This window comes from Typopeltis vanoorti, chromosome 10 (genome assembly GCF_054136105.1).
Source record: "Typopeltis vanoorti isolate ZY-2024b chromosome 10, IOZ_Tvanoo_1.0, whole genome shotgun sequence".
Classification (NCBI taxonomy): domain Eukaryota; kingdom Metazoa; phylum Arthropoda; class Arachnida; order Uropygi; family Thelyphonidae; genus Typopeltis; species Typopeltis vanoorti.
This window is the reverse complement of record NC_143558.1, coordinates 50,467,888-50,494,715: the sequence shown is the minus strand read 5'-3', so window position 1 is coordinate 50,494,715 and position 26,828 is coordinate 50,467,888. Positions and strand designations below refer to the sequence as shown.

The 26,828-nt window shown below is 37.3% G+C and overlaps 1 protein-coding gene across 1 annotated transcript in view; it reads right to left on the bottom strand.

The window, feature by feature from the left end:
- Positions 1-26,828, bottom strand: part of LOC150102411 (uncharacterized) — a 415,154-nt gene that overhangs the window by 357,361 nt on the left and 30,965 nt on the right. Inside the window, exon 4 of the mRNA XM_090399571.1 lies at positions 16,176-16,261. Coding sequence (XP_090255697.1) covers positions 16,176-16,261 — 86 coding nt within the window. The remainder of the gene's footprint in view (positions 1-16,175; positions 16,262-26,828) is intronic.

Sequence of the window (26,828 nt, the reverse complement as noted above, 5' to 3'; positions counted from 1 at the left end):
TAAACACTGAAGAGGGAAGAGGAAAATACAAAGCATTAAATAATGAAATGAGAAGAGAAACTGATAAAGCAAGAGAGGAATGGTTAAAAGCAGAATGTAAAGTAATTGAAGAAATGGATAATAAGGGGGCGATACGATAAAATGTTTGAAAAAGCAAAAGAACTTAGAAATATTTAAAAAAGCATAAGAAATCTGCCATTAGAAGATAAGCACAGAATATTAATTTGATATTGAAATATCAATATCATAAATTAATACAAGGAAAGATAGAAGGAATACATTGAAGAACTTTATGCAAAAAATGAAAGATCAACAAAAATTGAATTAGAAGAGCAAAATGAAATCTCAACAGAAGAAAGAGATCCTAAAGTACTAAACAGAGAAGTAGAAACAGCAATTAAGGAATTAAAAAGTGAAAAGATGGAAGGAGTGGATGGAATACCTAGTGAAATCCTAAAACAACTGGAGGACAAATGTATAGCTGAAACATGGAAACTATGCAACCTCATTTACAAAACAGGAGAATGGCCTAAAGATTTCACAGAGAGTATTCTTATACAAATTGAAAAGAAAAGCAATCCTACTAAGTGCAGTGACTACAGAACTATAAGCATACTCTTGCATGCCTAAGTACTACTAAGAATACTAAATTGACAGTTGGATAATAGAGTGGAGTATTTTCTGAGGGATGATCAGTTTGGATTTAAAAAAGGCAGAAGAAAAGATGAAATAGAGATGCAATTGGAGTAATGAGGACCATATGCAAAAGGAATATCGAAGTAAATAAAGATGTTTATATATGTTTTGTCGACCTTGAAAAAGCATGAAATGGGAAAATCTGATGGAAGTGTTATCCAAAATAGGTTTAGATTAGAGAGACCAAAGGTTAATAGCTGAATTATATATGAACCAGAGTGCCATAATAAAGACAAAAGTAGGAAAAACTAAAAAATGTGTGATTGGCAGAGGTGTAAGACAGGGATGCAGCCTGTCACTGACACTCTTCAATATATTTGCAGAAGAAATGATAAAAGAAGCATTTGATGAAGAGAAAAGAGGAATCACTATTGGAGGAAGAACAATACAAAATATTAGATTCACAGATGATCAAGCAATATTAGCTAATACTGAAGATGACTTACAGTGCCTAATTCAAAAATTTGAAAGTATATGCAAGAAATACAGCATGAAAATTAACACAAAGAAAACAAAAGTAATGAGTCTCCAGAAAACCAGCAAGTGTCAAGATGATGATGAATGGAGAAAGTGTAGAGCAAGTGAGACAATACAAATACCTTGGTAGTATAATACAACAAAATGGAAAATGTGACATGGAAATAAAAGAAAGAATTAACAAAGAAAATATGCATTTTATAGCAAGAAAAATTAGTTTATTAATAAAATGAATAAACATTTAAAGAAAAGACATTATTATTATTATTATTACCCCAAGACCTCATGGAGTCAAAGACTCATCTGGGAGGTCCTTTTATCACACACACAGCTCTCATACCATGTCTTAAACACACTCAAACTCCTTGCAGACACCGAAATAGACACTCTCAGGCAAGGCATTCCAATCATTTACAACTCTGCACAAAAAAAACCTGTCTCTCACTCCCCTACTCACACCCTCTTCATACAGTTTCCAGGGATGACCTCTGGTTCTCCCCCGATCTCCCGCTATTTTAAGTAGAACTTCTACAGCATTGCTCCTATAACAACCCCTTACCAACTTGAAGGTCTCTATCATATCTCCCCTCCTCCTCCTGTCCACCAGACTCTGCAAATTACATCTTCTCAATCTTTCCTCATACTCAACATTCCAGAGGACAGAAACTACCTTAGTCAATCACCTTTGGACCCTTTCCAACATCTCTTCATCCTTCTGAAAACCAGGTGACCAAATCTGGGCACAATAGTCAATGTATGGCCAAATGAAAGCCTTATACAATGGAACAAGAATCTCCCTATTTCTACAAGTCAGTGTCCTCTGCATCATTCCCAGAAGCCTTTGTGTTGTCTTCACAATTTTGGCTATATGTCCTCCCCTAAATTTCAGATCCTTATCCACTATCACCCCAAGATCTCTTATTTCCTCCATCTCCAACAATATATCCTCACCAAGCATAAATTCTGTATCCCATCTTTGTTTTCCAAATTTTAAAACCTTACATTTTGCAACGTTGAATTTGCATCCCCATTTCCGTGCCCAATCACTCAATTTATTCAAGTCTTCTTGTAAGACCACAACATCTTCACTACTCCTCATGGTTCATCCCAACTTTGCATCATTTGCAAACTTGTTGATATCTATCAGATAGCCAGTCTCCAATCCAATGCACTAATCTAATATCCAACCACATCTGCTCTAGTTTGACTGTCAACTTATCATGAGGTATGCTTTAAAAAGCAGTTGCGAAATCCAAGTATATTACTATGTATTCTTCTCCTCTGTCCAAGTAAGCAGTCACTTTATTGTAATAAGTTAGATTACTAAAACATGACCTCCCTTTAGCAAATCCATTCTGTTCATCAAAGATAATACCATTGTTGTCAACCCAACTCTGGATCCTAGTTCTCACAAGCTTCTCCAACAACTTAACCACAACACCTGACACAAAGTGTTATATTTGGAGTATGACCTTATATGGGTCAGAAACATGAACAATTGAAAAGAAAGAAGCTAAAATGTTGGAGGCATTTGAAATGTGGTTATGGAGAAGAATGGAGAAAATAAAGTGGACTCAAAAAATTACCAATGAAGAAGTATTACAAAGAGTTGAAGAAGAAAGGAATTTACTAAAGACCATAAGACAAAGAAATCATAACTAGATAGGACATATATTAAGAGAAGACAGCCTACTGAAAAGAATGATAGAAGGGAAAATTGAAGGAAAGCAAACAAGAGGATGGAGACAACTAATGATGCTTGATGATATAATGGGCACAAGAGGATATCAAGAAATGAAGGAGGAAGCAAGAGACAGAGGAAACAGGAGAAGAAGAATTTGCTGAGATATACTATTGGACTTGTCAAGAGACAGAATACTGATGATGATGATAAGGTTGGTGCACAAATGATGAATGAAATTAAGGAATGGTCTGATGGATTTTGTGTTGTCTAAAATGGGCTTCCCATGATATGTCTTGTGACTTGACATGGAAGTCCTGAGTAATAATAATAATAGTCTTGGAAGGAGGAAGAGAAATGCCCCTCAACTGGTCATAGAATGATGGTAGGAAGTTCTGCAGAACATTGTCCATAAAAATATGTCTGTCGGCAAATAAAATTAATAACATAAGGTGATGAGCTATGGGAGAAAGAGGTGGGCAGAGCATGGGAACTGGTTTGGACACATTTGACAAACCATGTCAAGCCATATAACAAGAGTGGGCAAAAAATGTAAGAATAAAAAATGGCTGAACACTAAATTAGGCAAGTAGTATGGAAAAGATGTTATAGAAGAGAAGATGGTTATAAATAGCACGTAATGATGAAATGCATGAAGACTATGAAAAAGGTAAAGAAACAAAAAAAAGCCCAACTATAAGAGTACACTGGCCAGTCAGTCCAAAGTAAATCAAAGGGAATTCTTTTTGTGCCAACCAAGAAGTACAAAACATAATTAAAGAAGGGTGACTAGTGAATGTCAATGGTTGTACCACATCAGAAGATAAAATGGAATTTTTTAATATAGACGTGATCAGTGAATGTCAAATTGGTGTGAATGATACTATGCTACACCTAGAAAAGAGGTAAATGTTACAGGGACTAGAAGTGAAAGAACAAGAGGTGGGTGAGGTGTCAAGTAGTCCAGATATATACAAAGCTATGAGACTGGATGACGGTCACCACATATTTTTTGGGGAATGTGCAAGTGGACTATGCCATTGACATGACTGTTTAATTGAGAATCTTGCAACAGGATTGGTTTACAAGGACTTTAAAGAATCTGAAATAGGGCCACTGCACAAAAGTTGTGCTAGGATTTATGTTTCCAATAATAGACCAGTTTGTACATATTAGCTGTGGTGAAGGTTTAGAGACTGGTTAGATAATGGACATAGGGATGAAGTCCATAGGATTTCATCCCTATGTCCATCATCTAACGGAATGATGGACATAGGATTCTATATATATATTCTATTCTAGTCAGCATGAGTTTAAGGTAAGTCTTGTTTTAGCTTAGGGTTGGGCTCCACAGTAATAGATTACTGCATGGCAAGTTGATGTACAAGCTTTGGGAGGAGGCAAGGAGAAGGAGAAATGGAAAATATATTATTATTATTCGTGACACCTCCAAGGAGCCCAAAGACTCATATTGGCTGGATGGATAAGAGACTCGTTCTCTAAAAATACCATATTCAGCATTTCCTGTGAAATATCTCTTGAAATACTGTACTGATGTATCTCCCACACACCTCTACACTTCTGAGTGCAGAGATGTGTGGAGAATACATCAGCACAGTATTGATTAATAAGGTCTGTAAATTACACACTGCTGTTACAGTAAGGAGAACATTAACTAGCTGATATAATGGGGTGGTTGTACCATTGTACAAGGCATTGATCAGACATATGGACTACTGTATACAAATTTGGACCAGTTTCCACTATTATGAGATGAACTATAGAGAGAGAGAGAGAAGGGGGGGGGGGGGGTAGAAATGACCGACCAAGGCAATACCAGAACTCCAAAATGTTAGTTTTGGGAAGAGATTCAGAAAATCGGGTTTAGTGAAGCAGAAAAGAGGTGATATGGCACATTTAAGTAGAAAGGGGAATTTAACAGGATTAATACAGAAGGCATTAATCAGACTAAGCTGGAGGATTGAACAAGACAATCATACCTGTAAGTTATAGGTACGATTATCATACCTGCATTACACCTTTATAGGGTGTAATTAAAAAAAGGAGTGAGCAGATTTCTTTTATATACCGGATAGAGAAAAGTGGTGTGCTCTAAATTCTAGGAGCATGAATGAAGTTAACTTTAAATAAGACAGACATATTGATGGTTAAATAAGATCTCCTGCAATAAGTCTGTTTGGTATGAAGATTTATTATAAATAATAATTTCGACTTTCAAAATGAAAAGATTCTGTACTTTTGGTAACTAGTGATGGAAAATGAAATACTTATGAGCATATACTGGGTACTAATCACACAACCCACATGACAGTTACAGAGACCTAAGATTTTGGAATACTAAAAGTTGGATATAGATTCTTTTGCAATATATATATATTGCAAAAAAGATATATAAATAAATTTAAAAAAATGTAAACAAAAATTATATTTTTATTTTATTTTATTTATTGGCAGTGCATGGGAAGTATTTAAAAAAGAAATTCATCAATATGTTTCTAGAGTTCAAAGAATAAATAGGGTGGGAGTGAAATGGATGTGCAATTTTATTAAGTAAGAGATTCTTAAGAAAAAAAAATGATATGGAAGAAATACTGTATTATTATTATTATTTAGGTCTCCAAGGAGTCAAAAGACTCATCTCATTGTGGGAGGTCCTTCCTAGGAAACACAAGTCTATCAAGACTCATCATGGGAGATCCCTCCTAGGAAACACAAAGTCTATCATACCACTCCTTAAACTCAATGACCATTCTCGCTCTCACCACTCTATCAGGAAATGCATTCCACAGTTCAATCACCCTCCATGCAAAAAAACCACTCCTCACCCTCTTGCTCACAGTTTCCTTTCGTAACTTCCAGGGATGGCCCCCTTGTCATCACTCCTTCCCACTGTTCAATTAAGTGAAAGAACTCCAGTATCAACTCTATAACCACCTCTCAACAATTTAAAAGTCTCAATCATATCACCTCTCCTCCTTCTATCCACCAAACTCTGCAGTCCAAATTCCCTCAGCCGATCCTCATAACCAACATTGTACAGTCCTGAAACTGTCTTTGTTATCCACCTCTGTACCCTTTCCACAGTTAATTTATCCCCTTAAAATCCTGGGAACAAAATCTGAGAACAATAGTCTAAGTGTGGTCTGATCAAGGTCTTATACAACAAAATGATAATTCTTTTATCTCTACAGGTCAGCGTGCTTCTCATTATTGCACCAATCCTCTGTGTTACCTTCACCACCTTTGCAATATGTCCCTTGAATTTCAGGTTTCTATCAATCATCAACCCCAGATCTCTTGTCTCTCCTACTTCCTCCCATCGATGTGTCCCAAACCTCAAGACCTTACATTTTGCGGCATTAAACCGATACCTCCATTCATTTGCCCATTTGTCTAGCTTATTCAAATCCTCTTGCATGACTACCACATCTGCACTATTACTAATAGCCCTTCCCAGCTTCACATCATCTGCAAACAACTGAATATCCCCATTCAATCCACTGACAATGTCACTGATATAAAGGTTAAACAATAAACGTCCTAGTACTGAACCCTCTGGGACCCCACTTGTAACCCTCTGCCTCCTTGAAACTGCCCCACCATACATAATTCTCTGATACCTATCGGACAGCCAATCCTGAATCCAGTTGACCAACCTGACATCCAAACCCATGTACTGCAACTTAAATATCAGCTTATCATGTGACACCCTGTCAAATGCCTTTGCTAAATCCAAGAAAATGGCAGGTATATGCCTTTCCCTCATCTACTGCTCTTGTAACCTTATTATAAAAGATATAATAATAATCTTGTAACCTTATTATACAAGAGCACCCCTTACAAATCCATGTTGACTCTCACAGATAACATTACCCTCATCTGCCCAATGTTGTATACGGTCCCTGACTAATTTTCCAAGATTTTAACAATTAATGATGACACACAAATTGGCCTATAATTAGACACTTCCAGTCTGCTATCCCCCCCCCTTATGCAATAGTACTATGTTAACTTCCTTCCATTCCCTGGGCACCTTTCCCGTAGCCAGACTTTCATTGAGAAGATAGATCAAAGGAGCTGTCAGTTCCTTAGAAGGATGCCAGCTATGAAAATTATAAGGAGCAGGCCTGAAGGGTTACAATGTATGGAAAGCTAAGTGTCACTACAAAAAGAAACTGGCTCTGCAAGCTAAAGACATCACAAAATAAATTGTAACATAACACTAAAATTGCAAGAAAGTCATTCTTGTTGCATTCAGTAAGCTGATTGCTAATGTCAGATATTTCCCAATGATGCAAAGAGAGTAGGCAGGATAATCAGAATGCAAATGATATGCAGTACTTGCAGAATGAATTGAATAAGCTGGAATAGTGAAAAGCTATCAACCTACTGAATGCAACATTGAGCTCTACACTGGAGGAAGACACTCAGATGCATGAAGAGGAGGTACTAGAGCTGTTGAACAAACTGAATATGAATTTAGCAATAGGAATTGATATCAGCAAGGATGCTAAATGAATGTTAGCTAAAATGGCTGTTCTTTGACCCGGCTGAATAATTTAAGTCTCAGCACAGGGAAGATTTCATAGCCATGAAAAGAATGTATGACAATCCCATTTCACAAGTGTAGTGCAAAAACTGATGTGCCTAACTATCATCCCTAGCAGAGTCTGGGAATGGTGGTGAAGCTTTTGGAAAATTTGGTAAGCAATCACATTCAGAAATGGGTTGACAGAGAATCTGTACTTTGCATAGGTCAACTAAGGGAAGATCATCTTTGAATAACTTGCTCATATTTTATAATGATATCATGGTTAAGTTAGACAAGTACCCACCATAATATAATTAAGAAGAAAAGCCAAACCGTTTGGCTTTTCTTCTTTATTATAATATGTTATAATACAATATAGTGGCACACCTTTCTGGCATTCGTATAAAGAAGGTATGTAAGTTCTTTTCACTTAAAACTTTGATATCATCTAGGTCTAGTTGATATCAAAGTTGATATCAAAGTCTTTGATATCATCTAGCTACTCACTGATGAGACCTCAAAAAAGGTTGAAACCGGTCTGGATAGTGACCTCTCCTCATAATGTAAAGCAGTATTACATCTCCTAGGAGCTGTGTGTTTTTACATTATGAGAAAATATCAAGAATAGTGAGGGAGCTTGCTCCACCTCTGCATCGAGTTGCCTTGGTGTGGTACTACCAAGTGGTCACTTGCGATTGGTTTCGCTGATAGTTCTTCGGCATGAAACGCTTAGATCATAGTTTTCGATCTTAGAGTTTCGCATACTGGCTGAAAAACAATAAGGGATTTTTATCCCCTTAATTTATACACCATAATATTTTGGACTTTGCTAAAGCTTTTGAGAGGATTCAGCATGGAAGGCTGTTGCATAACTGGGAATGAGCTAAGGATTTTTTTTACCATTTTTTATATAAGAAGGATGTCAGCTATGAAAATTACAGGTACAGGCCAGAAGGGTTAAGGGTTACAATATATGGAAAGCTAAGTGTCATTACAAAAAGAAACTGGCTCTGCAAGCTAAAGACAACCCAAAATAATTGTATCATAATGCTAAAATTGCAAGAAAGTCATTCTTGCTGCATTCAGTAGGCAGATTGCTAATATCAGATATTTGCTGATGATGCAAAGAGAGTAGGCAGGATAATCAGATAATCTGGACTGTAAAAAATGTATTTTTTACAGTCTGGATACCCTGCTCTGGAGACCAAACATGGAACCTTTTCAAGCCACTTCAGACTTCCAATAAGCAGGGCAGTGGTCTCACACCAGGTAATGAAATTCATCTCCCACATAACAATGTAAACCTACAAGATTTAAGGTAATCAGTATTGTACCCCAGGGATGGGTTCTTGGTCCACTGTTATTCAGAATTTACATTAATGATATTAGAAAGGATTTAGCAGGTGATATACAGATATTTGCTGGTGATGCAAAGGGAGTAGGCAGGATAATCAGGAATGCAAATGATATGCAGAACTTGCATAATGAATTGAATAAGCTGGAATTGTAAGCATGTGAAAAATAGCTATCAGTTCAATGTTAGTAAATGTAAAGTTATCCGCTTTGGTGTAATGAGATATCCAATGCCATATTATGGCAGGATTATACCAGAAAAAACTGACCAGGATAGGAATCTTGGAATTTTAGTTGATAGGAAGTTCAAAGGTCATGAAGCAAAAACTGCAAATAAACTCAGAGGATAACTGCAATGTGGAAATGAATACTGACATGTAAGAATAGAAGATAGATCATACAGAATACTAGTAGATGGAATTTTTCATTTTATAGAGGGTGAGGAGGGACAAGAGGGCATCCAGGGAAGTTAAGAATGAATGCAGTCAAGAAAGGCTGAGAGTTTTTCTCTCATAGAGCAGTGCATAATTGAAAGGCTAATGTTTGAGGATTATGAGTGCAGATAGCATGAATGAATTCAAGAGAGGGTATGACAACCAGTGCATGTGATATTATTATTATCAACAGACCACCAAGGAGTCAAGAGACTCATCACGGGAGATCCCACTCTCACATGCACAGCTCATTGTACCTCAAGTTAAATGCAGTCACTTCCCTGCACTCACCACACTTTCAGGAAATGCATCCCAACTACCTACCACTCTCCATGCAAAAAATCTACTAATCACTCCTTTTCTCACAGCTTCCAGGACTGGCCACTTGTTCTCCCCTTGTCTCCAGATATTCTATGAAAAATCTCATCTATGCTAATCTGGTAATTATCCCTTACCAACTTACATGTCTTCCCTCTTCCTTCTATCTAGTGGGCTCTGTAATTTGCATTCTCTCAATCTGTCCTCATATTCCACATTCCAAAGGCCAGATACTACCAACTTAGTCAATTGTCTCTGGACCCTCTCCAACATCTCATCATCCTTTTGAAAACCTGGAGACCAAATCTGTTCACAGTAATCCATATGCAGTCTGATCAAAGTCTTGCAATAGAATCAAAACATCCTTACTTCTGCATGTCAGTGTTCTTCACATAATTTCCATAATCTGCTATGTCATTCTCACATGGTGCCTTGTTTACAAGTTTACTCAATTCCTCATATACCACCTGCTCAGTCACCATCAGTGGTTCCAGTCCCATTCCCACTGCTCTCAATTTTTGCATTATGTTACAATCACAAGGATGGAATACTTTAATGAGCTACTCATTAACACCTCTACAATATCCTCCTCGGTGTTTATCATTCTCTCATCATCAATGACCAACATCATCCTACCATAATCATTCTTCCTTCTACTGGCCACATAGCAAAAAAACACTTCTAGAATTTGTTTTAGTGTCATTTGCTAACCACTGCTCATACTACACTTTTGAAACCTTTACTAAGTGAGCCACCTTCCTTGTTTGATTTTTGTACTCCTCATGTAACTGATTATCTCCACAATATCTTTTTCTTCCAGATTGCACACTTCACTTCTTTAGTCATCCATTTTATGCTTACCTTATTTACACTTACTGGGTGTTGCATGAATGTGCAAAGGAATTGTCAATGCCTCTTACATGGTTATTTAACTTAAGTTTGAACTCTGGTATTGTCCCTAGGGAGTGGAAGGAAGACAAAGTAGTTCCTTTGCATAAAGGTGGCTCTAAAGCTGAAGTAGTTAATTACAGACCAATCACCATCTCGGGAGTGGTGGTAAAAGTATTGGAAAAGTTGGTTAAAGACAAAATTCAAGAATGGGTGGATCAGAATATGATACTCTATAGTGGCCAACATGGTTTTGTTAAAGGTTGAGCCTGCCTTAGGAATTTATTAGCTTTTTATAATAGAATGACATCTGAGTTGGACAAAGGAAATGGCTACACAGTGGTACTTCTGGATTTTGCTAAGGCTTTTGACAGGACACCCCATGGAATACTGTTGCACAAATTGAAGCAGATGAGGATGGATACTAAACTTGTGATATGGATAAGAGAATGGCTCAGAGAGAGATACCAGAAGGTGGTGTATGGAGGAGCAGAGTCCAGGATGAGGCAGGAGACCAGTGGTGTATGTGTGCCTCAGGGCTCTGTGCTTGGGCCATTGTTGTTTAATTTGTACATAAATGATATAGGAAATGGCTTAAAGGGAGATATTCAGTTGTTTGCTGATGATGCAAAGTTGGGTAGCACAATAAAAAATCAAGCTGATGTTGAGAGTTTGCATAATGATTTAAATAAGCTGGTAAAATGGGCAAAACGTAATGGATGTCAGTTCAATGTGGAAAAGTGTAAAGTTATGCATTTTGGGATTAAAAGATTAATCTGCAGCTATGTACCACACTGATGGAACAGTACTCCAAGAGATTGATGAGGATATGGACTTAGTGTTGGTGGATAGAGAGATGACGTTCAGGGTACACATTACTAAGGTGTCCAAGATTGCACATAGGATTACTTGGTTATTGAGGAACACACTAACATCCAGAGATAAAGAGGTTATTATTCCCCTTTTTAAAGCGTTGATACTTCCACATTTCGATTACTGTGCTCAGGTCACCTGGATTCCTTGGAGATGAAGAGGTTGTGGAGAGGGTTCAGAGGAGAGTCACTAAGTTGGTGAGTGATGTAAAAAATGTTCCCTATATTGATAGATTGAGAGCTTGTGGATTGCAGAGGTTGGTTGATAGGCAGAGAAGAGGGGATATGATAGAAACATTTAAATCACTAAAAGATTTTTATAAGATTGATGCAGGGGAAATGTTTCAGCTGTGTGATAGTGATGGAAGAACAAGAAGTCATCCCTGGAAATTAAGGAAAAGTATGGGTGTGAAACCAAGGTTGTGAAAACAAGGTTTTTCGCCTGGAAGGTGGTGAATGAGTGGAATGCATTGCCTTACTCAGTTGTGAGTTCTTCGTCTGTAAATGAATTCAAGAAGAGATATGATAGATATTGTTTTGATAGTTTGGGTCTCCCATGATGAGTCTACTGACTCCATGGAGATACCCATAATAATAATAATCTCCTGACCTTTGGAATACACTCAGTCATTGCCTCTGGCAGATAATTTCTGAGTAGAGACCAAGCAGCATTGATTTCCTTCCCATGCAATTCCTCATTCCAGGATATCATTGAAAGCTGCCTCCTGAGTTTGCCATAATCACCTGCCTTATAGTTTCACATATAACTCTTTCTCAGAAAAGTCTTGAAATGGCTGGCCATCAACCAACAGATCACTTCATGGTCACTTTCACCAACTGGAGGATGATGTGACATTCATTTACAACAATATCTTCTGATGAGACAATCAAGTCCGAAATCCTCAATCCACTTATGGCCTCTATTACGTACTACTCAAAGTAGTTATTCCTTAAAAATTCAAGCAATTCAATCTCTTTGATTCCTGATTATGTCTCTTCATTTCAGTCTATATTACCATAATTGAAATTGCCCATAATGATCACTCTTTTCTTATTAGCAGACCAATTTGTCTAAACAATTCCTTGTCACTACCTTCTTCATCCTGTCCACCTCCACTCCACAACCAAAAACCACTGTCAGTATTTGTTCCTGAAATCTCCACCTTGGATGGACACAAATCCTCTGTCATCATCAATAACATTCCTCCTTCCTTGTTGCTTTGTCTGTCTTCACAAAAGACTACATATCCCTCCATCTCTATTCCTGTCAGAATGTCATCGTTATTCAACCATGTTTCACTTATACCAATAATTTTTGGGTGAATGAACTCCATCAACGCTACGATTTCATTTCCCTTGTTTCGAATACTTCTAGCATTTGTAAACATAGAGATTAGCTCATTTCTCTTTCTATAATAAGTCCCACTAACCCCACTTCTTAGACATGACTCCTCTATATGCTTCCCTATCCATTCCTCTATCATCACTGATACTACACCCTTCCCTAGACCTAAATATCACCTCCCCCACATCCTTGACTGTCTTAATTATTCCTTTCGCACTCACACATCTACTCCTGAAACCATCATCCACAGTTTTCACGAAGCATCCCTCCTGTCCACTCTGTGTTCCTTCTCTCTTATTTTTTCCGCTTGTGCCACTCACCTCTCCATTCACAAACTTGCCTACCTGCTTTTCCACAACATCTCTTGTTTCCTCAGGTCTTACATTCACTTCAGTCATTCTCTCTTGCAGCAAAGTTTGGTTGATTGGTAGAGCCTCTGCTACTAATGGTTCGCAAAAAGTTAAGCAAGTTTAAGCAGGGTTAGTAGTTGGAAGGGGTTCAATCATTCAATGCTGTTGGCATACTCTCCCTCGATGAGTCTTTGGACTCCTTGGAGGTGTCACATAATAATAAAGCAACAGTTTCTCTAACTGACTTGCACCAAATCCATTCAAATGTAGCCCATCTCTTTTATACAGCTCAATCTACCCCTCAAACTCATCCTACACATTCACAAAAGAAACTCCTTTCTCTTGAGACAACTCTGCTAGCATACCATTCAAAATCTTTGCTTGCCTTCTCAACTCATCATTATCATACCTGGACCTGATTACCTTACCTACCACACTGTTATCTTTCACTATCCTTAATAGTGTTACACCCTGATACCTTAAGAATGTAGAATTCCAAGCTATCACGGTGTAACATGAAGAGCAAATAAAATAAAACCCCTGTATATAAGCTAATAGATGAATTATTTAAAAGAAAGAAAAATATTCTTGCATCCAAATAAAATATGTCAAAAAAGGTATTTGTTGAACTAAATAATAAAAGAAGGAATGTATTACAGTTGTGATATAAAAAAAAAAAAAATTTTGCTAAGTAAGACAGAAAAGGATTAGTCATAAGAAATTGTATGTGAGAGGCTAGAGATTAAAATATTAAGTAAATTCATAGAAAAATTTTGGAAGGGGGATTAAATTAGAGGCTAGCAAAAGAAAAACAACAGACTATCGCTCAGAGTCAATTCCTGGATTTAGACATCGTCACGAGCTCGCCGACCAAAGGATGTTTGGCAGAAAAACGCCACCCTAATTGGTCGGCGAAGTCGAATCAAGTAAGGGGCGGAGAAAAGAAATTAAAGAAGGTGCCGTTAGGAGGCAAGGTATAAAAGGGTTAGAAATATCCCCCCCACACACGGGGCTTTTGGCTTTTTCCCGGATAGTTTCTTCACGAGCTCCTTCGTATAGGTTTCACGTGGTTTTCCTGAGTGGCGGGATTGGAGTTATATCTCCGTCGTCACAACAAGAAAACAAAAGTGAGCAGGATTTCGATTCCGTATTTCCTATGGTAAGAGACAAGGAATGCCATATAGTCAAAGGAAAGAAGGTATATTTTATGCGTTTCATCATCCAGTGACAACTATGAAAAAAGGAAATCTGTAAAGAAATCGATGTCCACGTCGCGAGTTTCACAGCCATGGTATAGATGATTCTAAAGTGTGTTATTAATTCAACTACGAAAAGTAAAGATCGCGTAAGCACAGTTCAATGCCAAAAGAACTTAGGGGTAACAGATTATAGGAGAGATCATACCAGAATAGTTCAATCGGAAAAAAGTAGAGGCCAATATAGAAAACTGAAGACAAAAAGGTACTGTAAAAATCTCGTGTTAACTGAAAATCGTCTGTAATTGTTATCATTATTCTATTACTGAACTATTGAAGAGACTAAGGAAATTATACTAGGACTTTAGTACCTGACTGATTATAATGAAAGTATGCTTGCTAATATTAATATTATATAAGTAATTCATGTGTCCTGAAAATTATGCATGTGTATTGTAACATATAGGAAAGTTTTAAATGTCAAAGTTATGTGTTAGTACAGTGAAAAGATAATTTAATCTACGTAATTTTAGATAGTAAAATAGAGTGAGTTGATCATATATGTCCATGTGCTACAGCATATAGCATATATTCAGACTAATATAGGGTTAACTAATGTGTTAATAAGATAAGGGATTATACTTATGATTGTAGGAGTTGAATTTGTTATGGCGGCATGATCGTAATACCCACATAGGATCATAGCCAAATTACTTGTGATAAGGTAATGTTATTTTGTAAATATTTTCTTAGTATTGAATTGAATTATATTAGAAATTGGATTGTACCATACTAATGAGTTTAATAAACCTTTGTTCATTGATAAAACAGTTGTCTGAAATTGCTGCCCAATGCACCACTTGAAAAACGTACGAACCTAATCACGCGGGAAATTAATGTGTTAAAAAATGAGATAAAGTGTCACAACTGCAATATTGTTTCACATTCAGACATATTTTAGTGTTTTCTCCTTGTTTTTGTATTTAATATCTCAAACTAAATGTCCCAAAAGGTGCAGTATAATATAAATATTAGGGACACTAAGGGGAGAAATAACTTAAATATTTGTAAATTTTGGGTGATATCTCGTGCACAGATAATAGATGAACATAGATCAAAGGGAAATTACTAGATAGAGTAATAATCATAAAATGGGACACAACAATAGCCTCATGACATCCCTCCTTACATTCTTCTTGTTACCAGTCAGATCATTTGTGTCAACTACCATTACCAACTCTTTGGCTTGCATACTCCTCTTATCCAATGTTCAACCACCCTGCTTATTCTATCTCCTGGAAAACAGATCTTGTGCACCTTTTCTTTCACCATACATTGCCACTCTCAAATCATTCAATATTTCTTTCAAATCTTTCATCCCATTCTCCCTCACATTCCCATGCAAATCCATAATTCTCCTCAGTTCATTCCTCATATATTTAACCTCTTGCCTCATCTTTGCCAACTCCACTTTCATATCTTGAATTAGTTTTTCAGTGCCATTTACACAAATTGCATTTTTACTACCTTGCACGTCTGCTGTCCTACTGCTCACCACCACTAACTTGCACCCTTTCATACTGCTTATCACTGCCAACTTGCCATCATCTATGCAGGCTGTCTTACCAATCAACATAGCAAATATGGGCCTCTCTTGATAAGTCCCTGACCTCCCAGACTCTCTTGTAATAATAACAATAATTAAACAGCGGGTTCTTGAAATCATTCAAAAACCATTGACAACACCACTTCCAACATATCGCGAGCACGTGTGTGTATTTGTGCATGCATCCAACCATTCTCGTGTTTCATTCCTGCTTCAATTTCATACTGCTGTTCATGTCAACAAGTATTTCCACCTCCCTAATGGCAACATTTTGATTAACATCAATGAAATAAAATATTAACACCTTATTGTGCAATTTCATTCATTCATATTAGAAACATTTTTAAAACAAAACATTTTCTCAGCAACTGGAAATTAACTTTTATTAAAACAGCTTGAAGACTTACATAAAATCTGTATTTTATTATTTTCTGAGAACCTGAATATTCCAGCTGAAAAATGGGGTGTCCATACTGAATCTTAGTTTCATTGCCTGTTGAAGCATGATATAAAATAAATAAATAAACAGGTTGATTATCACAGATAATATAAGAGAATGCATATACAAACTTACATAAGTATATCGCATTGCTTAAAAATTAACAATTCATTATTGAATCCATCCATAAAGAACAGGAAGAAAGGAACAACCATTTCTATATGAATTCTGTCTAGTGTTTTTGAATTCTATTGAGTGTAGAGACAATTCATTTCAAAACAGTAACAAAAAAAGAAAGATATCTATATTTTCTAAATTATATTAGTTAAATTATATTAATAACAATTATTATTATTACATGATACTTCCAATGAGTCTAAGGACTTATCGTGGAAGGGCATTCTACTCTACTCCATTACACACATCTCACCATCTTCCCTACAACTTAATTCTCCAGCTACACCCAACACTATTACCATCAATGAATCTACTGCCCACCACCAACAACAACATCAGTATTTTTTGTTTGTAAATTACATGTGTTCTTATGGCCAATCTGTCTGTATGTGGGATGAATACCCAAGTTTCTGGGAGAAAAAAATTCTGCCAATATAAAGATTACTTTCATAATCACAAGAACTGAACATGTTTTTTCCAATCAAAAAAACCTGAATTCAATTCTTTCTCGTAATGATGAGACATTTATTTTGAAATAAATGTTAAAGGCATCTTACCAAGCAGTCTCATTTTTATGTTTTGCTTTCTAATCAATACCATCAATATCATACCAATAGAATACAATACGATATACACTACAACATACAATAACAATATAGGTAACCAACTTAATATGATTTGAAAAACATGGCATATTTTGCAGTTTTATATAGAAAAAAAAAAGTATATGTATTAACATCATTAATATGAAGAATATATTACTTTTACTGAATTGCCTATAGTTATTACCAGAAAATCTTCTGCTACCTACAGTTCGCACCTCTTATGGATGGCGATTTGCAATTTTCTCCTGTGCAAGATTTTCCATCATATTCTAGTTTATGAAGTTTGGATTTGTTTACAATGTCCGTAAACATATTAATTGTGGGCTTCCTTTGGATTCTGATCTTTTCATCATCCATCCAGCACCTGATGCACCAGTTTCTCTCTCTCTCTCTGGATGCATTCCATGTGACCAAACAATTCCCACTGTTGTCACTTGATACTGTCCATAATTGCATGTGATCTGCAATCATATCCTAATTTGTTTGTTTGTTTGTTTTGAATTCTGTCTAGTGCATTTGAATCTTATTGAGTGTACAGACAATTCATTTCAAAGGCTAGCAATTTTCTTCCAGAATCTTTCTTCTCTTCTTATCATTATTAATAATATCCTTTATAAAGAGGAAAAGTAAGGGCAAGGGCATCAGAGGAGCAATATAGAAGAAAGTGTAATAAGGGATAAGATGAAATGGTTAGAAGCACAATGCAATAACATAGACCAGCACTATGGAGAGCATAAAACTAGGAAGGACAAAATGATTAGAACCATTAATAGAAGGTGACAACCAAAACAGACCACAATTAATGATGAATAAAGATAAAATTGTACAAGATACTGTAGTGAATTATATGAAGAAAAACTTGATTTAGATAGAGCATTGGGAAACTGATTGAAGAATTGAAGCAGATATCATCACCAGGTAATGAGTATTATTATTATTATTATTATTATGGGCAACTCCAAGGAGTCCTTTGACTCATCGAAGGAGGCCCTAAACATCATGTCCATCACAACTATTTGACATTCACACAGTATCTATCATACCTTGCCTTGAACTCATTCACTGTCATAGCTCTCACAACAGGCTCTAGCAGCTTATTCCACTCATTCGTCACTCTAAAAGTAAAAAATCCAACTCTAACACCCTTACTAACCACACTCTTGCCCAGCTTCCATGGATGTCCCCTAGTCCTCCCACCACCAGTCCTGTTCTCAAAAATATCCTCTGAATTAATCCTATAGAAACCCTTCAGCAATTTGAATGTCGATCATATCTCCCCTTTTCTGCTATCAACCAATTTCTGCAACCCACAAATCTTCAACCTGTTTTCATAAGGTTCATTCCATAGACCTGCTATCATCTTGGTCACTAGCCTCTGGATCCTCTCAACCTCCACCCGATCAAGAAGAAACCTAGGTGACCATATCTGGGCACAGTAATCAAGATGGGGTCTTATCAAGGCTCGATACAGAGGAACAATAACTTGCTTATCTCTGCTCGTCGTATGATATGGACACTTTAAGAAGAGAGATAGAAAAAGCAATAGGATGGTTAAAACACAACAAGAGTCCTGATAATGATAACATCACTGGAGAAATGATTGAATATGGTGGTGAAAATATGTTTACAGAAATGCGCCGATTATGTAATATGGTACGGAAAGAAAGAAAAATGCCAGAGGAATGAGTGAAATCGATATTAGTGACATTATACAAGAAAGGAAATAAGCTAGAATGTAAAAAGTATAAAACAATTGCCTTGACAAGTCATTTTGGTAAGGTGATGATATTGACAGAAAGATTGAGAACACAGTTCGAAGCATACCTTGCAGACAAGCAAGCAGGATTTAGGAAAAACAGAACTACAATTCAACAGATTTTGACAATGCAGTTAATAGCAGAGAAAGCTGGGAGAAAAAACAAAAATATATTGTTATTACGGCCAACTCCAAGGAGTCCTTAGACTCATCAAGGGAGGCCCTAAACATCATCTCAAGAACAACTATTCAGCTTCCACACAGTATCTATCATACTTTGCTTTGAACTCATTTCCAGTCATGGCATCCACAACAGACTCTGGCAACTTATTCCACTCATTCACCACTCTCCAAGTAAAAAACCTAGTTCTAACACCTTTGATAACCACACTCTTGCCCAGCTTCCATGGATGGCCCCTAGTCCTCTCACCACCAGACCTTTTCTGAAAAATATCTTCTGAATTAATCTTAAAGAAACCCTTCGGTAATTTGAATGTCTCAATCATATCACTCCTTTTCTGCCCATCAACCAATTTCTGCAACCCACAAATCTTCAACCTGTTCTCATAAGGTTCATTCTATAGACCTGCTATCATCTTGGTCACTTGCCTCTGGATCCTCTCTACCTCCTCCCCATCAAGAAGAAACCTGGCACCCAAATTTGGACATAGTAGTCAAGATGGGGTCTTATCAAGGCTAGATACAGAGGAACAATAACTTGCTTGTCTCTGCTCGTCAAGGTATTCTTCAGTAACCAAGGGATTTGATGAGCTGATTTAGCCACTTTTGCAATGTGCCCCCTAAACTTCAACTCCCCATCCACCAACACTCCCAAATCCCTGGCCTCATCAATCTCCTGGAGTATAGTTCCACCAATGTGGAATACTGCTGTTAATCTTTTAACCCCAAAATGCATAACCTTACACTTTGCCACATTAAAGTGACATCCATTCTCCTTAGCCCAATCCTCCAATCTATCCAAATTATCCTGCAAAAGTTTGACATCGTGCGCATTCACTATTGCTCTACCCAACTTTGCATCATCAGCAAACAAATGAATAGTTCCTCTTAGATCCTTTCCGATATTGTTAATGAACAACTTAAATAGTAGTGGTCCAAGAACAGAACCCTGCGGCACACCATTAGTCACAGGCCGTCTTTTGGACTCCACTCCTGAATAAATTACTCTCTGATATTTCTCCAACAACCACCCTCCTATCCATCTCACCAACCTTATATCCATCCCCATATGCTACAGTTTACTGATTAGAATTCCATGTGGTATCCTGTCAAAGCCTTAGCAAGGTCCAGCAGTATCATTGTTAACCCATTACCCCTATCCAGTTCAGCCGTCACTATTATAAAGCGTGAACAAGTTACTGAGGCATGATCTACCCTTCACAAAACCATGCTGTCCCCCATACAGTATCCCGTTATCATCTATTCATTCCTGTATTTTTTTCTTGACTACTTTCTCCAAACCTTGACAACGACTCCTGATATGCTGATCGGTCGGTAATTTGCAACACCAGTCTTGGAACCTCCTTTATGCAATGGTACTATTTTTCCCTCTTTCTACCCCCTCAGGACTTTTGCCGCTTCTCATAAGACCCGAGCTGGTATATCATCCAATCTCACAGATGTATTCACATTAAGGTTTTATAATATACTATTCACCTCAATTCCCGTGTAAACTATTGGTTCCTTAATTCCTGAAATATCACCACCTGGATGATATACTCTTGCAAAGTGCTTGCTCAGTAATTCCACTATATCAACTAATTCAGTTACCTCCCTACCATCGGCATTCCTTAAAATCATTCTGCCGTATACATTTTTTCTTTTACTTGCAGCATATTGAAAAATCTGTTTCAGATTCTCTTTAACTTGCGTGGCTAATTTCCTTTCATAATCCACTTTTGCTTTTCTTACCACACTCTTTACCCTTCTGGCCTATGCTTTATACTGTTCGTGTGCCTGCAGGTCACCTTTCTCCTTAAATTCCCTCCACAGTTGTTTCTTTTTTTGCAGCTGAAGCTTAATGGTATTATTCATCCATTTAATCCCTACTTGATTTACTATCCAGACTCTAGGTATACAGTCAGCCATTACCTCCTTCAAAAGCTCCTTTACCACTTCCCATGCACTATGAACCTCCAATCCTTGCAGTTTTATATGCCATGGCACTGAACCAAGCAATCTCCTAAGCTTGTCATACTCACCAGCCCAGTAATTCCACATGTACCCTTTCTTAATTGAAAATTCCACACATTTAGCCACTCCCAGGTCAAGACCTTATGATCATTCGCACCAATTGGGGGCAATGTGGTCATATTTGTTACAGTCAAATTCTCAGATGCAAATACTAGGTCAAGCACTCTCTGACCCCTAGTATTTTCCATTACATGCTGATGCAGATAGTTATCCCTTAAAAACTGCATAAAATCCAATTCCTTCCTCCCATGTGTCCTCTCCTCCTTCCAATCAAAGTTACCATAGTTGAAATTCCCCAGAATAATTACATTCCTTCCACTCATTGTTCCATTCCATTCATATATACTTGCTTTGTTGATTTTCAGAAGGCATTTGACAGTATTGACCAGAAAGTGACATTAACAGTGCTGGAATCTTATGGAATTGACAGAAAACTAATAGCTATATTACAAGATGTTTATAAGAATGCAGTTGCAGCAGTTAGAATAGGTGATGATTTGGGGAAATGGTTGAAAACAAGCAGAGGTACTAAACAGGGAGACCCAATATCACCAAACATTTCCATCGCACATTTAGAAAGAACAATGGATAAAATGAAGGAAGATGCAAAAGGAATATCAGTGCACTGGATGAAAATTAACAATCTGAGGTTTGCAGATGACATTGTTATTATTGAAGAAGGTGAAAGAGAACTACAAAAAACATTGAAACTGTTAAATGAGGAAGGGAAAAGATTTGGACTAGTTATGAACTTGGAAAAAACAAAGACAATATCATTTGGTGAGAAGAACATGAAACAAAAGATACAAGTGGATGGAATTGATATAGAAAATGAAGAACAATTCACATATTTGGGAAGTAAAATGACATATGAATTGGACTATAAAAAGAAATAAAGATCAGGCTTGCAAAGGGAAGAACAAATCCGAACCATGGATAACATCTGGAAAAGAAGTGATCAATCTGTACACAAAACTAAGAGTACTGGAAACATGCATCTTTAGCAGTGTACTGTATGGATCTGAAATGTAGATAATAAATAAGGAATCAAGAAAAGGAATTTTGGCATTTGAAAGAACTTGTTAAAGGAAGATTCTAAGAATAGAATGGGTACAGAAAGTCACAAATGAAAAGCTCTAATAGAAGATACAACCAAAGGAGAATCTAATGCAGAAGATTATAAAACGGAAACTGCAATTATTTGGACACATCTGCAGAATGAGTGAGGACTAGAAGATAAAGATATTACTGTTTGGAATTACGGATGGTGTAAACAGAAGAGGGAGACCATACAGAGAATGGATAGACGCCATAAAGGAATGGTGTGGGATGAGTGTACAGAAATTGTGACACTGTGCACTTGACAAAGAAAGGTGGAAGAAGATAGTGAAAGGAGGCATCAGACACCAATGGACAGTGAACCCTTGGTTTGTGATGATGATGAAGAGTAGGCAGCATTGCCTCGCGCTTGTCTTTTCACTGAATAGCTATGTATTAATATTACCACATTAAGGATATCGGCAGTGCATGTGAAGTGTTTAAAAAATGCTTAAATTATGCCATGTTGGAATGCCCTAGAGCAGGGGTGTTCAACCCATCGATCGCGGAACGATTTTTTGTCGATTTCTTGTGTATTCCTCCTTACATACAAATTTAATTAAAATTGAAAACATAATATTTTATTTTTTATCATTTTGTATTATTTTTAATTCGCTTCAAGTGTATTGCTATTGTTCATTTATTTTTTGTTAAAATTGTCAAATCAGTAATTTTCTTATAAGTCCGGGTAAATTAATTAATTTGGATCAGTGGAAGTCAAACAGCGAGTCGAGTGAATACGATTATAAGCAAAGTGTAAAAACTCGATTGTAGCTTAAATATTAAATATTCCAAAGCACATTACATCTAGTGAAACATGGCTGACTGTAGATGATATAGCTAGTGGGATTGAATGTGATGGGTATAGTGTGTTCAGGAATGACAGAGAGAATAAAATGGGGGGAAGAGTATTGTTGATGATAGCTGATGAGCTACAGCCAAGGAGAATAGAAGTTGAATTGCAGGATAGAGAAAAGAGCACATTTGAGGCCATTTGGTGTGAGATTCTGGCTAGCAGAACTAAACATACAATTGGGTGCTGCTATAGACCAGGTGATGGAAAAGATGGTGGTGACAGTATGCACAAGCAACTAAAAGAAATGAGTGGAAGGAGGGTGATTGTTATGGGAGATTTCAACTACGGTCGCATTGATTGGAGTGAGGAGAGGACACACGGGAGGAAGGAATTGGATTTTATGCGGTTATTAAGGGATAACTATCTGCAACAGCATGTAATGGAAAATACTAGGGGTCACAGAGTGCTTGACCTAGTAATTACATCTGAGGATTTGGCTGTAACGAATATGACCACATTGAGACCAATTGGTGAGAGTGATCATAGGGTCTTGACTTGGGAGGTGGCTAAAGGTGTAGAATTTTCAATTAAGACAGGGTACGTGTGGAATTATCGGGCTGGAAAGTATGACAAGCTTAGGAGTTTGATTGGCTCAGTGCCATGGCATGTACAACTGCAAGGACTAGAAGTTGATAGTGCATGGGAGGTAGTTAAGAAGTGCTTACATGAAACAATGGCTGACTATATACCTAGAGTCCGAATAATAAATCAAGTAGGGGTTAAATGGATGAATAACACCATTAAGCTTGAGCTGCAAAAAAAGAAACAACTATAGAGGGAATTTAAGGAGAAAGGTGACCGGCAGGCACATGAACGGTATAAAGCGCAGGCCAGAAGGTTGACGAGCGTGGTAAGAAAAGCAAAAAAGGATTACGAAAGAACAGTGACCATGCAGGCTAAAGAGAATTCTAAACAGTTTTTTAGATATGTTGCAAGTAAAAGGAAAAATGTACATGGAAGAATGATTTTAAAGAATGCCGATGGTAGGGAGGTAACTGAATCAGTTGAGATAGCTGAGTTACTGAGTGAGCACTTTGCAAGAATATATCATCCAGGTGGTGACATTGCAGAAACTAATAAACCAGTAGATTATATGGGAATTGTGGTGAATGAAGTGGAGGTGAGTAGTCTATTGCATAACCTCAATGTCAATACATCTGTGGGATTGGATGGTATACCAGCTCGTGTAGTACGAGAAGCAGCTAAAGAATTGTCAGTACCCTTGACCATTTTGTTTAATTTGAGTCTCAGGTCTGGGTTAGTCCCGAGCGGGTGGAAGGAGGGGAAAATAGTTCCACTGCATAAAGGTGGTTCCAAGACTGCTGTTGTAAATTACTGACCGATTAGCATATCAGGAATCATTGTCAAGGTCTTAGAGAAATTAGTCAAGAAAAGAATACAGGATTGAATAGATGAAAATGGGATATTGTATGGGGGACAACATGGTTTTGTGAAGGGTAGATCATGCCTCAGTAACTTGCTCACGTTTTATAACACAGTGACGGCTGAACTGGATAGGGGTAATAGGTTTACAGTGATACTACTGGACCTTGCCAAGGCCTTTGACAGGATACCACATGGAACCCTAATCAGTAAACTGGAGCAGATGGGGATAGATATAGGGTTGGTAAGATGGATAGGAGGGTGGTTGAAGGAGAGATACCAGAGAGTGGTTTTTTCACGAGTGGAGTCAAAAAGACGTCTTGTGACCAGTGGAGTGCCGCAGGACTCTGTTCTTGGACCACTGCTTTTCAATTTGTTCAACAATGATATTGGAAAGGATTTGAGAGGAAGTGTTCACTTGTTTGCTGATGATGCAAAATTGGGTAGAGCAATTATGAGTGCACAGGATGTCAAAATTTTACAGGATGATTTGGATAGTTTGAAGAACTGGGCTAGGAAAAATCGATGTCAGTTTAATGTGGCAAAGTGTAAGATTATGCACTTTGGGGTGAAAAGAATAGCAGCAGTATATCGCATTGGTGGAACCATATTCCAGGAGATTGATGAGGCCAGGGATTTGGGAGTGCTGGTGGATAGGGAGTTGAAGTTTAGGGGGCACACTGCAAAAGTGACTAAATCAGTTCACCAAATCACTTGGCTTATGAGAAATACTTTAACATGCAGAGACGAACAAGTTGTTGTTCCTCTGTATTGAGCCTTGATAAGACCCCATCTGGACTTCTGTGCCCGGTTATGGGCACCAGGGTTTCTTCGTGATGGGGAGGAAGTGGAGAGGGTCCAGAGACGAGTGACCAAGATGATAGCAGGTCTGTGGAATGAACCTTATGAGAATAGGTTGAAGATTTGTGGGTTTCAGAAATTGAATGATAGGTGAAGGAGGGGTGATATGATTGAGACAATGAAATTACTGAAGGGTTTTTATAAGATTGATCCAGAAGATATTTTTGAAAATATGACTGGTGGTGGGAGGACTAGGGGCCATGCATGGAAGCTGGGCAAGAGCGTAGTTGACAAGGGTGTTAGAGCTAGGTTTTTTACTTGGAGAGTGGTGAATGAGTGGAATAAGCTTCCAGAGTCTGTTGTGGGTGCTACGACCGTGAATGAGTTCAAGGCAAGATATGATAAATACTGTGTGAATATTGAATAGTTGTTCCTGACATGATGTTAGGGCCTCCCTCGATGAGTCTGTCGACTCCTTGGAGTTTCCCGGAACAATAATAATAATAATAATAAAAATAATAATATTATTATTTTTTACTTAAGTTAAGTCCCATGTGAATATTGTAAAAAAATAAACTTCGTTTGTCTCGATATAGTTTGTATTAGATGATTTTGTAAATAACTCTTTTGAGGCTAACTGTATAAACTGCTTTAATAAGAATATGTTAGAGTATTAAAAACAAAGACAATGTTTTTGTCACCGAAGCTGTACATGGCAGCATTAGAAAGATTGTTATTGAAACTTGTATGTATGAGAAAGTCTTGCAGAAGAGATGTTTACTTAGAGTAAACATTTCCGAAGTCAGTCAGAAAGAGTTCAAACAACTTTCCGATGGCTGGCAACTTACAATCAAAAGAAAGCAGAGGAGAACAAAAGGTGTGCTGAACTTGAAACTTAAGATGAAAGACTCATACCGATTCTTTGGGGTTGCCAAACTTCATGAGAGGTCTCAGAGGAGGCCTAATAAAAAGGAACCGAAGCAAGCAGAAGGGGTCCGAGTTCCAGAATTGCTGTCAGAGAGGAGGCTGCCCGGTCCAGAGTCACCGTCAGTGAGACTGCCCAGATCCACATTGCTTGAGAGAGGAGCTTCTCGGTTCAAGACATCGCTAGAGAGTGACTACCTCTAGGCCGCAGACAAGGTTTCAAATTGCCGAAAGGAAGAGTTCCAATTGCCGGAGAAACATTTCCAGGCCAGGTTAATGCCAGACATTCACCAATGTGTTGCATTTTCATTACAATTTGATGAATCAAACGACTTCACTGATATTGCTCAGTTAATGGTATTTATTCACATGGTATTTCAAGATTATACAAGTAAAGAAGAACTTTTGAAAATTATACCATTATTGGGAAGGACTAGGGGAGAAGACATTTTTTCGGCATTTGATGAATTTGTGAAACAATACAAACTTCCACTTTTTAAACTTGTGTCTATTACTATTAATGGTGCTCCTGCAATGATAGGTAATAAATCAGGCTTCATTTCATTATGTAAAAACGATGACAAATATCCAGATTTTTTTAACAGACCACTGTATTATTCACCAACAAGTATTGTGTAGTAAAAGATTAAACACAAAAGATGTTTTGGATATTACATTTAAAATTGTAAATTCTGTTCAAGGAAAAGCCCTGCAATGGCGGTTATTTCAATTACAGGCAGATGATGATAGGGAACTTCTGTTGTACAATAATGTTCGCTGGCTCAGCAGAAGTCAATTTTTAGAAAG